Here is an 18,038-nt window from a genome sequence, read left to right on the forward strand (position 1 = left end):
TATTTCTTCAAAGTAAGTTTTATAGTGAATTGACATGGGATGATCCTGTGATTTTAGGTCTCAACAAGAGCACTTTGAAAATAGAAGTTGACAGTATTAATTGTCCTAGGAAGATAGATATAAACTAGGATCACTTCAAATGAAAAGAGATCTATAGTATAGCCACCATACCTGAAGACAGTGATACTATCCAACAATCAGCCTCAAAAGTCGTGTTTGGTCCTCCCTTTCCTCCCTTCTCATCCTCAATCTACAGTTTAAAGTTTATTCTGTTATATAATAATTGACAGAAACACCAATCATAGTAGGGTAACTTCACTTGTATAGATGATAAATTATCTGTTTGTCCTTTAAATGAAATAGCTTCTTCTCCTTCTTATAAGCAGCTGCTTTAATCACTTTGCTAACCTTTTCTAAGTTCTCTTTGTCTTTTTACCTTGAGCCTAAAGCAAGATGAAGTTCTCTAGCTAGTTTCCTACTAAATCCTGAGTCAGAAGCATTTTAAACAAGCTAAACATTTATCTTAGTTCCTATTGTTCACTTCTTCAACTTGAGGACTGTAGGCTGTGAGATGAGTTAGACACAGTCTTGAAATATATAAACCAACTTTCAAGCCCATATGGACATCAGCTGTACTCTATACAGCAACATAATTTTATTGAGCAACCCTCTGCTCCCCTGTATATGGAGAACTTTTAAGCAGAGCTAGATTTAGGCTCATGTGCGATGAGTAAATACACACTTGATGTGATTTCAGAAGGATTCAAAATGCAGCCGCCCTGGACTGCTCACCAACTTTCTTGCATTCCCAGGATTAGAGACATTTCAGGGGTTCAAGACGTAGTGTCTCTAAAATGAAAAAGGCCACCTGTAAAGAAGAATATAATAAAGTCAGTAACAAAGTCATTGAGTCAGGTATAGAGTACTAGCAACACAAATCACAAGTTTTAATTAGAATTAGGAACAGAAGAGGTTAGTGGCTTAGAGCTGAGCCAAGGGACTGGCATGGTGGCATAGCAGTGTAAGCCACCGCCTGCAACAGAGGCATTCTATATGGATGCCAGTTCAGGTCAAGGCTGCTCCACTTCCTATCCAGTAATGGCCTGGGAAAGCCGTGAAAGTGGGCCCAAGTTGTTGGGTCCTTGTCACCCATGTAGGTGACCTAGGAGAACCTCCTGTCTCCTGACACAGTCCTGGCTGTTGCAGCCATTTGAGGAATGAACCAGCATATGGAAAATCTCTCTGTGTCTCTTCTCTCTCTCTCTCTCTCTCTCTCTCTCTCTCTCTGTGTGTGTGTGTGTAATTATGACTTTCATATAAATAAATCTTGAAAAAGAAAGCAATCTGATCCAGGTGAGATGAGAGTGAGAGGCAATCAGGAGCTCACTGAATATGGAGCTGGGGTTGCTGATGGCAGCAGAGAGCACAGAAGCACTGCCAGTCAACCTGACATGCAGTTATTTAGCTGTGGCCTGGGCTGATGCACATGCAAGCAGTAAAACGGAAGTGAATGCTCTGTTTTAGGAGCTCATCGCCTGACGTGGGAACCCTATGAAACATAACTATATAGTGCGAAACCTAGAGACTGGAAAAATAAATAAATCTTTGCATAAAGCTATTTAGTGTCTGTCAGTGAGTTCTCAATTTGAGGGTCTTGGGAATAAAATGGAGCAAGCAAAATACTGGTATCATTAGAACAATTGAATCAAACTTTATGAAGTGGGAGACAGCTGTAGGAAAATATTTAATGGTATTCTGAGGGAAGGTAAGAAAATATTTAATGGAGAAGCAGGTTTTGAATAAATTTAACAATTTATTTTCTGTTTCTCTTAGGAATATTTCCCTCCTACATGGTTTTGTCTCTCTTAAGCGTTTTTACCTAGTCAGGCTTGCAGAGGAAATCAATATATAAATGGCACATCTGCCCTGCCCAGCCCATGAGTCAGGCAACTTATTTTGTCAATATGAAAAGTTATGGTACCTGCATGGTCTCTTCTTGCTCTCTTTATTCAAACCATCCTAATCCAAGCAGCCATCATTTTTATTTGGACTACTTCTATAAACTCTTAATTTTTATTCTCACCATGTCCACTCTAACTCCTTTCTGTCCCTTCTCAATACAATAGCCAGAGTGAGTCCAGGGAAGTGTTTCTCAGATCTTATCATTCCTCTGTTCCAAGGCCTTTCAATAGCTTCACATATGCCTGGCCCTTCATGACCCGGGCCATCTCTATACCTACTATCCTGATCTTTAAATTATTTTGTCACTTGTTCATGATTCCTCATTTAACACTGGCCCTCAGGCTCTTCCTAGAGCAGTTAACATCCTGAGCACATTTCTCCCAATCAACTTAGAGAACATGGATCTGGCTGTTTTCTCTTTTCTCAACTGCAAGGCTCTTTTCTAAAGTGTCTACATAGTTCTGTGCCTGTCCTCATCTTCTCCCCTCCTTTCCTCTCCCCTTTTCTCCTCTCCTTGCTTCTCCACTCCTCTCCTCTCTTCTCTTCCTCCCTCTCCTTTCCTCCCCTTTCCTCCCCTCTCCTCCCCTCACTCTTCCTTTCTTCCACTCCTATCCCTTATTCTCCTCTCTACTTTGTCCCTCTTTCTTTCAAATATTAAAAAATAAAACATTATCTGCTGATAACCTGAAACAGAATATGAAAGCAAGAGAGTAACCAATGGATCCATGTGTAATGTAAAAGAAAAATGCTCCATTTCCTGAGGAAAAAAACCTGTGGGAAGAATGGACTAATTTTCAGTCTTGCACAGAACCCCATAGACCTGGGCAAGCAAGACCCCTTCCTGGGCATAATGAATAAAATTGCATTACTTTTTCAATATGCCCTAAGTTCCCATCCACAGCTTGGGTTTTTCTTGGCATATTTCATTGCTTTTATAATTTAAATGCTGCAAAGTATGTAGCTTCTGAAAATTTTGATACATTTCATAATTAACAAGATTTTCCCTTCTATTTAACCTAGTGGTGATTAGAATAATCAGTGTACTCTAAGAATAATGACAGAATTGGGGCTGGCATTATGGTAGATCTCCCTCTCCCTCTTTCTCTCTCTCTCTCTCTCTGTAGCTATGCCTTTCACATAAAAAATAAATAATGATTTTTTTAAAAGAGAAAAAAAATGATGACAAGATAGGTAACTGAAGTAACTGAGTTAGTTAAAACCATTTTGAAGTCTCTTTTCCTCAAGGGTATGCATCAACTCTAACTTTATTCTGTGATGTGAATATCATCAGCCAGCCCCATACTCCATGATGGGATCTGCATTTTTTAAAAAATTAGGTATAATATACCCAAAGGTTATGCTTTGAGGTTGAAAGAAAACTTTCTCTAGTGTCAGAGAAATTAAAATCTAGCCTGTGAAGAGGATCTAGTGATTTTTTGGGTACACTTACTTTTGAGATGTGATGCCAATCAGAGCTACTAATGAATTTAATTTTCCTGTTATATGAGTATGTTTTTCCATCCATTTTCAACAAGTAAATAGCTATGGCTCCTGTCTTCACTGATGGCAGAGCTAGGCTTGAATATGATTTCTCATTTATCCTCAGGCTGAAGTAAGTGCCCCTCTGTTGCCTCTCCAAGGTTCCAACTGAGGTTGACGTTGCCAAGTAGAACAGGATGGGTGGAGTTGATGGGGTCAGTACTGGAGGTGGATAAAATTGTTGGCAGGTTCCAGAATGGGATAATGTCTCCAAAGTGTTTTGAGTTTCTTGCTGAAAGATCTTGAATAATTTCCATGTATTTTGATTGTGGCAAGAGTTCTATAACATAATCTGCTCTACTATCAACAATGATTCCTTTCATCACAAACTTTAAACATGTAGGCATATTTTAAAATGATAAATGGAATAACTTTAAGCTATCCTTCTTGAAAAGTATTTGAGGCCTGTTGGAGTGAGGTGGACACTATGGGAAATGGTGGCTTGATCAGCATAGCCCTGACTGTTAATGAACAACTAAATACATTAAAAAAAAAAAAAAAAAAAAAAAAAAGTATTTGAGAAAACATTTCCGGTCTTCAAGTCTTGCTATGAAAGGCAAGCACAGACATTGATCAGATATTAGCTCCTCACTAAGTTCCATGCTAAATGTTTTATATTCATGTTTTCATTTAATCTTTACAGCAAATTTATGGGACAAGTGCCATTACTGTTTCTACTTTTAACAGAGGAAGCTGAGAAAGAGCAATTAAATTATTTTTCCACATTTTTTTTGCATCAGAACATGGTAGAGCCAAGTTGTTTGTCTCTAGAGTTTTTCACCACCATTATACTGTGTGCCTTGTTACACCATCATTTTTAAGATATTTCTAAATATGCGCTCTAGTAATGACATTGGACTTCCAGCTGCTAGAGTGACTGTGGCTTTACTTTAGAAATTTTTAAAGTTAGGATTAAACCTTTAAAATTGGTCGGTGCCTCGGCTCTCTTGCCTAATCCTCTGCTTGCGCCGCCAGCACCCCGGATTCTGTCCTGGTTGCTCCTCTTCCAGTCCAGCTCTCTGCTGTGGCCCGGGAAGGCAGTGGAGGATGGCCCAAGTGTGTGGGCCCTGCACCCACATGGGAGTCCAGGAGGAAGCACCTGGCTCCTGGCTTTGGATCGGCACAGCGCGCCGGCCATAGTGGCCATTGCGGGGTGAATCAATGGAAAAGGAAGACCTTTCTCTCTGTTTCTCTCTCTCTCTCTCACTGTCTAACTCTGCCTGTCAAAAAAACAAACAAACAAAAAAAAAACCTTGAAAATTAATCTGTATTGAAATATACTTTCTTTGAGTTCTAGCATAGGGTTTTGCACATTTAGCTATGGGTGCCGGTTCGAGTCCCGGCTACTCCACTTTCAATCTGGCTTTCTCCTATGCCTTGGAAAAGCAATAGAAGTATTTGGGCCCCTGCACCCACATGGATGACCCGGAAGAAACTCCTGGCTCCTGGTTTCAGATCAGCACAGCTTCAGCCGTTGCGGCTATTTGGGGAGTGAACCAGGGGTAGAAGACCTCTCTCTCTCTTTCTCTCTCTCTCTCTGCCTCTTCCTCTCTGTATCTGCTTTTCAAATAAAAAAAAAAAAAACCCTAATCTTTAAAAAAATAAAACAAGTACATTCTTGATTATACTAGGAATGGCAAATATATTGTGCTTGAGTCTGTCCTAAGCAAACAGGAACTTTTTCATCTTTTCCTTCCCATAAGTTATAGAAAAAATGCATTCTCTAAGTACCCACATACCATGTACCTGAGTCCTTGGTAATCTGCTTTTGCAGAAATACCACAGCTGACACAGAAGTAAAGAATCTGCAACTGACACTGGTACCCCGTTGTCATCCTTTAAAAATGTTTCTGATTTTGGCAGAAAACAAAACAAAAAAAAGTAGGTTCATTATGATGCCATCACTCCTATATCCTTTATTTATTTATTTGAAATGCACACACACATACACACACAGAGGGACAGACAAACAAACACAGAGGGATATTCCATATTCCAAATGACCCTAATAGCCACTGTTAGGCCAGGCTGAAGCCAGTAGCCTGGACTTCAATCTAGGTGTCCCTCATGGATGACAGCAAATACTTGGGCCATCACCACTGCCTCCCATGATGCACAATAGCAAGAAACTTAAATTGGAAGTGGAGATGTTTACCCACTAGATGCCAGTAGCACCCAGGGGTGTGATCACCCCAACAGTCTCTAAGACATTGTTAAACACATCCTGGTAAGTAAAATTGCCCTGATTGAGAACCAGTGAATATTTCAACAATAATTCTGCTGCAAATTACAAGGAAGTAGCAATATCCTACCTATTTCCAAGGATATGCACTAACTGAAAGTTAGCCAGCAAGTGATCTAGCACCCAAATCTCATTTTAGAGACCACTTCCTCAACTCACTTCTGGCACTGATTTTCTCAGGTCTGGTTTCCTAGAAAACATATTTTTGGATGAAGATTTGTTTTCAGGAAGTTGTTACCCTTAGATTCAATACCTGGGGGGAAATGAAGGATGCAGGATTAGGCAGAGGAAGAAATTAAACATGATGTAGTCACAACAAAGGCCTCAGTCAGTCACTCTGGGATCTCTGGAGTTCCTATGGCCTTCTGGTTGTACTACCCTGGAGCAAAGGGTCTAGGCTTTTATGTTCCTTCGTCAGCCACTCATTGGATCATTATGATCATTGGAAGAAGTCATGACCTTGAATGCCTTGAATGAATTAACTTTCTTTAGTGGAGGGCAATTCTTGAAAAAGGGTTCAGTGAAATGCTAGCAACTGCAAAAACTCCAGTTTCTGGGGATGCCTCAGTCCTATAAGGAATATCTGAACAGCGTATCATGATATTCAGTATAGAAATAATAACAGAAGTTGAAATGACCGGCGCCGTGGCTCACTTGGTTACTCCTCTGCCTGCGGTGCTAGCATCCCATATGGGTGCCGGGTTCTAGTCCCGGGTGTTCCTCTTCCAGTCAGCTCTCTGCTGTGGCCCAGGAGGGCAGTGGAGGACAGCTCAAGTGCTTGGCTCCCTGGACCTGCATCGGAGACCAGGAAGAAGCACCTGGCCCCTGGCTTCAGATCAGCACAGTGCTGGCCATGGTGGCCATTTGGGGAGTGAACCAACGGAAGGAAGACCTTTCTCTCTGTCTCTCTCCCTCTCACTGTCTGTAACTCTACTTGTCCAATAAAAAAAATGTCCATACCTATAGACTTCACTTAACTTCACTAGCGTGGGGTATGATTTCTGTGAACTACCTGTTCTACCACCTTTGCTAGTTAATGATTCGTCCCTAACAAATTTCATGAGATCTAAGACACCATAGTTTGTTATTATTGTTGCTTGTTCATAACCATGGAAATAATCAGGCATTTTGATTGATTTTCATTCATTAGAAAATAAACATAATGTAAGGGAATATTTTTGATGGAAGAGCTTCATTAAAATCTTAAAATTTTAAGGTGGATGTTTAGCCTAGTAGTTAAGACATTAGTTAAGTTGCTGGTATCCTATATATTAGTGCCTGAGTCTCCAGCATAGGGGGCAAGAATCTGAGCACTTGGGTCATTCTCTCCTGCTCCTCCCAGGCCATTAGTAGGAAGTGGAGCTTCCAGGACATGAATCAGTACCCAAATGAGATTCCAGCTTCACAGGTGGCTTTATCTGATACACCACAATGCTGCCTCCTGCCTGTTGGCTTTGGCAAGCGCTGGCAGTTATGGCCATATGGGGAGTGATCAGCAGATGGAAGACCTCTCTCTTTGTCTGTCTCTGTAACTCTGACTTTCAAAGTAAATCGTGTAAAAAAAGTCATGTAAATCAATGTAATTTCATTTGTCAATAATAAGACAAATTTAAATAATCATTTAGTATGATTAAATATGATTATCTTATGTTATGTTAAATATGATTATTTATCTTATGTTAAGCCAAGCTTCCCCAGCAAAAGCACTGCAATACCAGCTTAGTAGTATGAAAACTAAAACATCTACAAAATCAGATATTCTAAAAGTTTTCTTAAACTTTTTGGCTATGAGACTATGCTGTTTATATAACTAGCTTAATATAATTACATTTACTTTTAAAATATATTTACTTATTTATTTATTTGAAGAGCATAGTGACAAAGAAAGGGAGAAACATATAAAGATCTTCCCTCAACTGGTTCACTTCCCAAATGGCCCTAGTGGCTGGGACTGGGTCAGGCCAAAGACAAGAACCAGGAACTCCATCCAGGTATCCCAAGTGGGTTCCAGGGAACCAAGCACCTGGGCCTTGCTCTGCTACTTTTCCAGGTATATTAACAGGGGTCTGGGTTGGAAGTGAAGCAGTCAGGGCTCAAACTAGCACTCTGATACGGTATACCAGTGTTGCAGACGGTGGCCTAACGTGCTGCACACAACACTGGCTCCAATAGTTGCATTTTCTATCATAAACCATCATTTTCAGAAACTATCATAAATCCAGAATAATTTTATTCATCAAAATTAAATAATGTAAATAGCAGCCACCATTTAAAGAAGCAGTACTATGTATGCAGGGTATCATGCTCATTAATGTATGGATGTTTTTATATTTTGCCCTCTTTTGAATTCATGGTAATGTTTTTTCTGGGTGGCTCACTAAATCCTTGCTTTGAAATTACATTTTTCTTGTTTTGTTCAACTTATTTCTCTTTACACATGCTTTTCCTCATTTTATATTATTTTCTTACCTTCCATGCTTTATAAATGTTTACATGATCTATATTTACATACTCTATTTTCATCGTTTGTACTAGTTTATTCATATTATAGTTACAGTTTTATATTAAAATAATGAGCTGATGAATAAAAAAGCTATGTGTGCATGTTTGCTTGTCACTTATTTATTTGACAGTGAGTTACAGAGAGAGGGGGAGACAGAGAGAGAGAAAGAGAGAGAGAGAGAGAGAGATCGTCCATTGGCTGGTTCACTCCCCCAGTGGCGGAAACAGCCAAGATTGGGCCAAGCTGAAGCCAGAAGTCAGGAGGTGGCAGGGGACCAAACATTTGGGCTATCCTCCACTGCCTTCCCAGACACATAAGCAGAGCGCTGGATTGGAATTAGAGCAACTGGGACTCAAACCAGAGGCGATATGGGTTGCCAGCATCACAGGAGGCAGCCTTACCTGCTACACCACAATGCCAGCCCCTTAAGTCACTTTTTGAACATGGAATTTGTTTTAATGGTAACTTATATGACGCAAATGTTTAGAGACTCTACTTTAGATGATCTTGATATTGTGCTTCATGCTACTACATTCCCTGCTGTTATATATGGCCTATATCCCTTGTTTAATGTTCTTACGTCTTTTTGTAAGTGCTGCTGATTTATTCAAGTGTTTATAAACTTTATGTATTTCCAGAAGGGATTCATGTTGTTATGCATGCCTCTATATTGACACCCAATACTGATCTTCCACTAAGTGTAATAATAAATAATAATAAATAAATATAATATATTCATGTATCATTATATCTGAATACAACACTGTTCTTTTGATTTTCATCTCTTAAAACTTTGCCTGAAGCCGGTGCCGCGGCTCACTAGGCTAATCCTCTACCTTGCGGCGCCGGCACACCGGGTTCTAGTCCCGGTCAGGGCGCCCGATTCTGTCCCTGTTGCCCCTCTTCCAGGCCAGCTCTCTGCTGTGGCCAGGGAGTGCAGTGAAGGATGACTCAAGTGCTTGGGTCCTGCACCCCATGGGAGACTGTCACTCCCCGTCTTCGTGGAGGAACGACACAGGACCCTGCGCTGTTCTTTTGTCTGCTCAGCCCTCCCCAGGTTTGCTGCTGGTTCTTCCCGGGTTGGCTACTGTCCCTTCCACCTCCGTGGAAGGGCGGTTCCCCCTGGCCACTTTCCCCACTTCCGCGGGGGAGCAGCACACCGCCGGCCGGCTCTCTCGGGGGCTGCACAGGTGTTCCTTCAGATAGATGTTCCTCTTAGATGTTCCTGGTGCATGTTCTCTCTCTCCTCCTTTATAGTCCTCCTCCGCCAATCCTAACTCGGCTGCCCACACGCCGAGTACGCTGCTCTCCTCCAATCAGGAGCAGGATCAGCTCCTGGAGGTCATCACTCAAGTTGGCAAGAGGCAGCTGCGTAGAAGCTGTTTTCTCCTCTCCCAGCGCCATATTGTGGGAGAGCAGATGCACAGAATAAGTCCTAATTCCAGTAACTTAGTCTAGTCCGAGTTGCTCCCCACAGGAGACCAGGAGAAGTACCCGGCTCCTGCCATCGGATCAGCGCGGTGCGTCGGCTGCAGCACGCTGGCTGCGGCAGCCATTGGAGGGTGAACCAACGGCAAAGGAAGACCTTTCTCTCTGTCTCTCTCTCTCTCACTGTCCACTTAGCCTGTCAAAAACAAAAACAAAAACAAAAACAAAACTTTGCCTGAAGCCTATGGGGAACAAAGTGCTGCATACTGCTCAGTTTTCTTTCTCGCTGTCCAAAAACTCCTGGAATGTAAGCAGATACCTTCCTTCACCTTCTGATTTAGTAAATTAAAACATATTTGTCATGGAATTTTAGATAACTTAGTAGTACCTTATGTACTTATTTTTACTTGGTTATGAATACATTATTATTAAACTACAAAAGGTTACCTTTGAATCAGCTTTGGCACATGGGCATTCTAGAAGAAAGATTCAAATATCAGCTTTGTTGATTCATTCCTTGATTCTAGTTAGGCACCCAGAGAGAGAAATGTCTTTTGAATGCTCTAGAGGAGCAATGTTCCTGTGAATATCTGCTATAGCAGCGACAATATTTTATGTGCTTTTGATTATATTTGGTTAAGAGTGAAATTAATATCTCAGAAATAACAAATAACAGCATTTGGAGAATCTAAAATTACTAGAAAATCCACCAAGTTCATATTTCAGATGAAATGACAAAAATAGGTTCTTTTGGAAAAGCTAATATCTAATGCTACTATAAGAAGTCAAATTTAATTTTAAAAGAAAACCACACAATCTCCTGATGTAGATTTCTCATCTGGGTAGTGAGAGCATTGATTTCGCCATCGGAGGCTTTCGCCTTGGGAATACTGGCTGTGAAACAGGATGTTCAATATCCATAGAGACTCAATTAAGCAAAACATTGCTCCACAAAAATAAAGTGAGTGTAACATATACAGATCTGTCTACAGATTTTTTCCATTGACGGTGTCTTTTTTGGAGGAAAAGAAAACAGTAGTAAACAGTAAATAATAAAGTAAATAATAAAGAATCCTATCTATCACCGTGAGTGGGTTGACCACGTAAAGCCACCCATTCTAACTGCTGAGAAACATACTGCACACAACACACACACACACACACACACACATGATTTTCAAGAAAGCCCCATCAAAATATGTCTTCCTTTTGATTTTATGTAAGATTGAAAAATGTGAATAAAGATGCCACTTATATGCTGTGTAAGAGAGTGGTTCAGTATCAGTTTTTTCAACCAAGAACTCAGTAGTTGGTAATGTGTTTAATCTAATCTTTAAGAAAACTAGAATAGAAGCCAGGGGATTTAGCTAGGTAAATGGACAAAGTCATTTAAACTTTCAGTTCTGCTCACCTTACAGCTTAGCTTTATAGATGATATGTAGATAGAAAAGTTCTTTGGAAAAATAAAGCAACATGTAAATACAAGATAGTATTTCTTTTGTTGTGCTATGAAAGTAATCCATTAGAAATCTGATATCAAATGTAGGCATAAGCCCAGCCTTATAAGACAGATTTATGAAGCCCTTACTCTGGATAATACGCCTTTTGTTTCTCACTAGTATCATATACTATACCGTACATTAAACAGGATACTCTGAGCTTAGTAATATAGAACATTCAGTGCTATAAAAATAAATTTTAGACTATAGGCCTGTTTACAGACTGTGTTACTAACCTCTGCACACTACTTTGTAAAAACCAATTCCTTGTAACCTATAAGTCATTCATTAACTCTCACTTGTTCAGTGTGTAAGAAAAATGTCTTCCTGTCTTGTGCCTCAGGGTAGCATGTAGATCCCTGTGCTACTATACTGTAATCTAGTTATGGGCGAGAATTTTAATTACATGGTTCATTTTTTATTCCAAGCTATGATAATAATGTTGGCTAACATACATTTACTAAATGAAAGCTCAACATTTTTTTTATATTTTTTTTATTTTACAGGTAGAGTTATAGACAGTGAGAGAGAGAGACAGAGAGAAAGGTCTTCCTTCCATTGGTTCACTCCCCAAATGGCCTCCCTGGCCGGTGCTGTGCCGATCCAAAGCCAGGGGCCAGGTGCTTTTTCCTGGTCTCCCATGTGGGTGCGGGCGCCCAAGCACTTGGATCATCCTGCACTGCCCTCCCAGGCCACAGCAGAGAACTGGACTGGAAGAGGAACAACCAGGACTAGAATATAGCACCATATGGGATGCCAGTGCCACAGGCAGAGGAGTAACCAAGTGAGCCACAGCGCCAGCCCCTATTTTTCTAAATTGTACATATTATTTTCTTCTTCAATTCATTAATTTAGAAAACACTGATCAAGTACTTGTTATGTTCCCATTAGGATAGCTCTGAGAGTTTACTAAATAAGAGAGAAATAGGCAAAGAAGTACCAACATGTTTTAAAATAAATTTCCAAAAATTGTTAGAGTATCATTGAAATAAAATTATTTAATTCTATCTAGAAAGGTCTTTTCTGTGTAGATGACACATTGAATCTTGGATAACGAAAAAAGTTTTGGATAACAAAAGCAATTGAATATTAACGAAGTTGGTAAGATTGTTGAGAAACAATTCTTCATGAGTCTCATGCATATCTGATTGTCACAGGGATGGGAAACATCCAGCCCATGAAATCATTTGGTCTTCTCTTCCAAAAACAACCACAACAGGGACTCAAAATTCTATAGATCTATAGAAGCCAAATTTTTAAGTTGATGATTTTCTAAGGCCTGAAAATGATATTCTAAATATCCAAATAACTTTGTGTAGGAAAAGGTTCCCCAACCCAACTAACATGACATTGATTGTCTTTCTTTGGAAATAACTTTTCAAGGATGTTTGTCTAGCAAACAGCCTTGGATGATAGAGATAGTATCTCCCATGGAAGCCAATGGCAGACTTGCTTGCTGCCCTTTATGAAGTGCTGAGGTTTCTCAGGGGCAGCTCCTAAAATGCAGCTTACTGACTGTGCAGGTATCCTCTAGTCCACATCCTGTCTTTCCTTCTCCGTTGGACAGTCTCTCATCATTAACCTATACTTTGAAATATGTGTGATGTGTGAGTCCCTTTTTGCCAATCACTGTTCACTTCCTGGGATTGCTATCTCTGTATTAGTTTTTTTTTTTTTTTTTTTTTTGGATCTTCAGATAAGCTCAAACAGTGCTTAGTGGACAAATCCATCCAAATGTTGTCCAAGCACCTAGAATACAATAATTCAAAATGACACCAGTTTCTCCCCACTAGAACTTACCTTTCTTCAGATACACCCCACTGCATGCTATTTCTTACCATTTATATAATTGTTACACTTATTACTGGTTCTAGTTTCACGTATACCCAGTTGTGTACCCAATGGATGACACATGCAGTGTTCAAAAATTAGTTGTTGTTTATATTAATGAATTTCTTCTTTAACAGTTTTAAGTAGCATTCGATTCAAGAAGAATGTAAAATAATATCAAATGTACACACGTTCTGCTCTGACTAAAATGGAAATAATTGTTTACTTTAATTTCTTCATATTGCTTATGAATAAAGCAGCCACACCACAATGATGCAAAGAAATGTCCCCAGTTCTTTAATTATACTCAGCACACTGTTATAATCTTCAATAACGTTTTCCTTCTTTGAGTAAACATCGCTATTTAGTTAAGAAGAATTCTTTGTCCATGTGTGCTCTAAGCTAACTGCTATTGAAATTGCAGTTTCAGGAACAAATCAGTGATAATGAGACTAGATGGCTTACAATTCCCTTGTTTTGTTCATGTTTCATTTCTGCTATTTTCACATTGGAAATACTAACGATAATGGGCTTCTCCCATTTATCCTACCTTATCATCCCATACTTTCCTTTATTCCTTGGTTGAAATTATAGCCACTCTATAAATTCTGCCTGATTTCACAATTGCCATCCAAAAATGAGCTCAAACCTCCCCCATGCCTCCACTGAATCATCCGTTCTTCCAAGTTAACTCCATGCATCACAACCTACACAGAAGATGAAGAAATGAGAATTTTCCTCCATGGTTAATTTTTGCTTATTGAATCACACAGTTTCATAGAAATTGTGGAGAGTGGCCTGTAAACATGGTAATAGGGACCAGCTGAGTTCTTTGAGCTAGCTCAGAATACTAATAAAGTCAGTAACAGCTTTGGACACCAAGAAGGCCAGTGAGCATATTTATGTGCCGTAGACAAATTAAGCCCTGCATCTTCACCAGTGTATGCCACTGATTGTTAGTGAGACGATATGAATTGGCAGGCTGGAATTCATCATTTCTGATGAAAAGCAAAACAAGATTTTGAAATGTAGATCCTTTGGATCTTGGGCAATTCCATCAGCTACTCATTTGGAGAATGAAGTGATTACTCACGTATTACTCAACTCAGAAGTACGAAGATGTTATATTGGTACAGTCTGGAAAGATGTAGCCTACTTCCAAGTTTGACTGTGATATGAAATTGAGAAAGGCTCTTATTTTCCCTGTTTCAAATAGCAGCCTTCTACATAGGTATATTTAGAAGGCACATATATTCTTTATAGTAGACACATAGTACTTAGACTAGATCCAGAGGTTCCACAACCAGACATTTGCCATTTCAGATTTGGGCAAAAGATAGAACAAAGTGTTTGTTACCTGGGGCAAGGACTAGACTGTTCCCAGCGGGAAAATGAAGATTGGGTCCTACTAGGGTTCTGTCCTTCAAGAAGCAACACTGAAATGGTAGTTGTGCCATATGACATGGAGAAGAAATATACCCATTACACTCTCTTCCACTTTTTTCTGTAGCCTCAGATTTTTGGGCACAAATCAAAACCCCATATCCACACACAAGTTCATATTTTAGAGGCCAGCATCTGGTATGACAGTGTTGTAGAAGTCTGCTAAGATAATGATCTAATTTTTTAGTGAGCTGTAACATTGGTGAATTAACCAATAGGTTTTCTCTGTAGATCCTTGGTAGATTACCTATTCCACATTCACATTGTAGAAATTAATTTCTTGAATCTTAAGCATAAGTACAATGAGTGGCACTCCATTATAAGAAAAAATGACTGTATTATAAATAATATTGGTAGCTTTGGGATCCGCAAGAAGGAAGACCTATACTTCCGGGAAGAAAAGTCCTTGTCAAGGTCCCCACGGGTGCCTATAGGTCAACCAATGAGGATCAGACCCACCTCAACCTCTAACCTCCACTCCCTGTATCTATAAAAGGAGCTCTCCCAACCTCTGATGTGCGATTTCCCTGGCCCTGCTCTGTTGGGACTGGGGAACCATGCTGAGGAGCGGAATATCAATAAAAGCCTGTGAATTAATTGATTCCTCTGCCTGGGAAGATTTGTTATGCGCCTGACACCTTGCAAATATAAATGTGGTCTTTGGATTATATCATTGTGTTAATTTCTTACTGCTTTAACTTTCTTTTTTTTTTTTTTTTTTTTTTTGACAGGCAGAGTGGACAGTGAGAGAGAGAGACAGAGAGAAAGGTCTTCCTTTGCCGTTGGTTCACCCTCCAATGGCCGCCGCCGCCGGCGCGCTGCGGCCAGCGCACCGCGCTGATCCGATGGCAGGAGCCAGGAGCCAGGTGCTTTTCCTGGTCTCCCATGGGGTGCAGGGCCCAAGCACCTGGGCCATCCTCCACTGCACTCCCTGGCCACAGCAGAGAGCTGGCCTGGAAGAGGGGCAACCGGGACAGAATCCGGCGCCCCGACCGGGACTAGAACCCGGTGTGCCAGCGCCGCTAGGCGGAGGATTAGCCTAGTGAGCCGCGGCGCCGGCTGCTTTAACTTTCTGAATGAGACTTTATTTACCAAAGTATAATTGTGCAACTTCAAATAATCAGCAGTGACAGTCTAAAAATTTTCTATTTTTGTTTTTACGTTATTTCAGGAATCATCTCAGTTATCTGGACTCCCTGGGTATGTTAAAATAGTGGAAGTTGGACCTAGGGATGGATTGCAGAATGAGAAGGTAATTACATATTATTTTATGCAGTTTATTTCAAATGACAAGGCTAAATATCAGTGTTTCTTAAGATTTCAAAGACTTACTTGTATTTTCTATGTTACATGATTATGTTTGTTCCCAATTGCTATTTAAATTTTAAAATTATAAGTAATATTTGCTTTTAGTAAGGAAGTACTTTCTGTTTGAATATCAGCAGTCCATATACAATTACTTATGTGGTAATTTATTATGTCTTGTAGGTTATAGTTCCCACAGACATAAAAATTGAATTTATCAATCAGCTCTCCAAAACTGGCTTGTCTGTAATAGAAGTGACCAGCTTTGTGTCCTCCAGATGGGTACCACAGGTATTTCACTTTGTATTCCTTAATTAGATCCTTAATCAAACCTTGCCAACATCATTTAGTAAACATTATAATATAGATTGTGATATTAAAATATCATTACACATTTTCCACATTCATTAAAAATTAGCCCATACACTGATATGATTAAAGACAAACCCCTTTGGTGAAATATTGAGTCCTAAAGGGTTACTTGCAATTCTTCACTAAATTCATGTGACTATTTGGCCCAACAGGATGAATAGAATGCATAGCAGCAATGTAGAGGATTTACCTCAGTTTACCATTTCATGACTGACTGAATAATTTGAGCATCTCCATATGCTTTTAGCCTTTTTGTCTGCTAAAAGGAAGTGATAGATGTACTGAAAATCCTCTCCATTGAATTCCATATTAAAGGATGTAATATACTCTTTTTGCTTTATTTAGTGTGTATATTTACTACAGGGGTAGGGGGTAAGACATCATCAAAGACAAGACAAAGTGAGTCATCTAGAACTTTCTTTTTTAAAGATTTATTTATGTAGTTGAAAGTCAGCGAGAGAGAGAGAGAGAGAAAATCTTGCACCTGCTGGTTCATTCCCCGGATGGCCACACACACACACACACACAGAGAGAGAGAGAGAGAGAATCTTGCACCTGCTGGTTCATTCCCCAGATGGCCACAACAGGTAAGGCAGTGTGTGCCAGGTCAAAGCCAGAAGCCAGGAGCTTCTTTCAAGTCTTGCACATGAGTGGCAGGGGCCCAAGCACTGCGCCATCTTTCACTGCTTTTCCCAGGTCATTAGCAGTAAGCTGGATTGAAAGTAGAATGGCTGCGACTCAAAACAACACCCATAAGGGATGGTGATATAGCAGCTGGGTGCTTTACCTGCTATGCCACAACATCAGCCCCTAGAATCTTCTTCTGAAAGACAATAAGATGCAGGGCCAGCGCTGCGGCACAGTGGGTTAATGCCCTGACCTGAAGTGCCAGCATCCCATATGGGCGCCAGTTCGAGACCCAGCTGCTCCACTTCCCAGTGAGCTCTCTGCCATGGCCTGGGAAAGCGGTAGAGGATGGCCCAAGTCCTTGGGCCCCTGTACCCACATGAGAGGCCAAGAAGAAGCTCCTGGCTCCTGGCTTCAGATTGGCGCAGCTTGGGCCATTGCAGCCAGTTGGGGAGTAAACCATCAGATGGAGGACTTTCTCTCTCTCTCTCTCTCTCTCTCTCTCTCTCTCTCTCTCCTCTCTCAGTGTAACTCTGACTTTCAAATAAATAAATCTTAAAAAATAATAATAAATTTAAACAAAAAGAAATACAATAAGATGATAGAGCTGTGTCCCAGTCTTTCCAGGCATGCAATGACAGTCATCAATTCTGAGATATGTCTCTCATCTTTGAAATATGATAAGCAATTATTAAGGAGCAAAGCCCTATTCATTCCTAATGTAGTGCCTATCCTCAGACCATGGATCCCCAATTATTAGGTTTCCAATTTCTCTTTTTCTGTTAAGTGCTGATTTTAAGGTTCTTCTAAAGTTCTGCTTTTAGTACTCTTCTCTGTCTGTGCTCTTTACTTGGTCTGTCTTGCCAACATGACGATCATTGCCATGCTAGCATTTATTGATTGCTACTGAACAACCAGTTATATTCAGATTCTAAATTTGCTAGTGCTCTTTAATGGTTTTACAAAGCTATATAGAAAGTATTGTTCTTCCCCACAATGGTGCTCATGACCACATTCCATTATTGTACAATAGTGGAAACTGCCCAATCTATGTTGCACCCAGTGACATTTGTAAGGATGAGACTGAGATCCTTTCTAGACGTCTACACTTGTTCTTGCACAGTTGGTTAAGAGGAGAGATGGATAAAAGAAAAGGAAAGGCAGCCCCATGTGAGCAGTAACCAGAAAATGACTCCTGGCCTCACATTAAGTAGATATATGTGAAGGGACTATAAAATGGTATGATTTATTCTGGGTTTGGTCCTGAGTTGAATTTGGGATTTATCCT

General features: G+C 40.2%; 1 protein-coding gene across 9 annotated transcripts in view; it reads left to right on the forward strand.

Moving 5' to 3' along the window:
• The window catches only part of HMGCLL1 (3-hydroxy-3-methylglutaryl-CoA lyase like 1), a 276,884-nt gene that overhangs the window by 141,806 nt on the left and 117,040 nt on the right, over positions 1-18,038 (forward strand). For 7 of the 9 annotated variants that reach the window (XM_070073929.2, XM_070073930.2, XM_002714514.6 and 4 more), the window contains 2 exons: positions 15,618-15,698; positions 15,935-16,042. The exons of the other annotated variants lie outside the window; for them this stretch is intronic. In XM_070073929.2, coding sequence (XP_069930030.2) covers positions 15,618-15,698; positions 15,935-16,042 — 189 coding nt within the window. The remainder of the gene's footprint in view (positions 1-15,617; positions 15,699-15,934; positions 16,043-18,038) is intronic. 9 annotated transcript variants of the gene reach the window in all.

Source organism: Oryctolagus cuniculus, chromosome 5 (assembly GCF_051225735.1).
Source record: "Oryctolagus cuniculus isolate XC-2025 breed Fujian yellow rabbit chromosome 5, ASM5122573v1, whole genome shotgun sequence".
Taxonomy (NCBI): Eukaryota; Metazoa; Chordata; class Mammalia; order Lagomorpha; family Leporidae; genus Oryctolagus; species Oryctolagus cuniculus.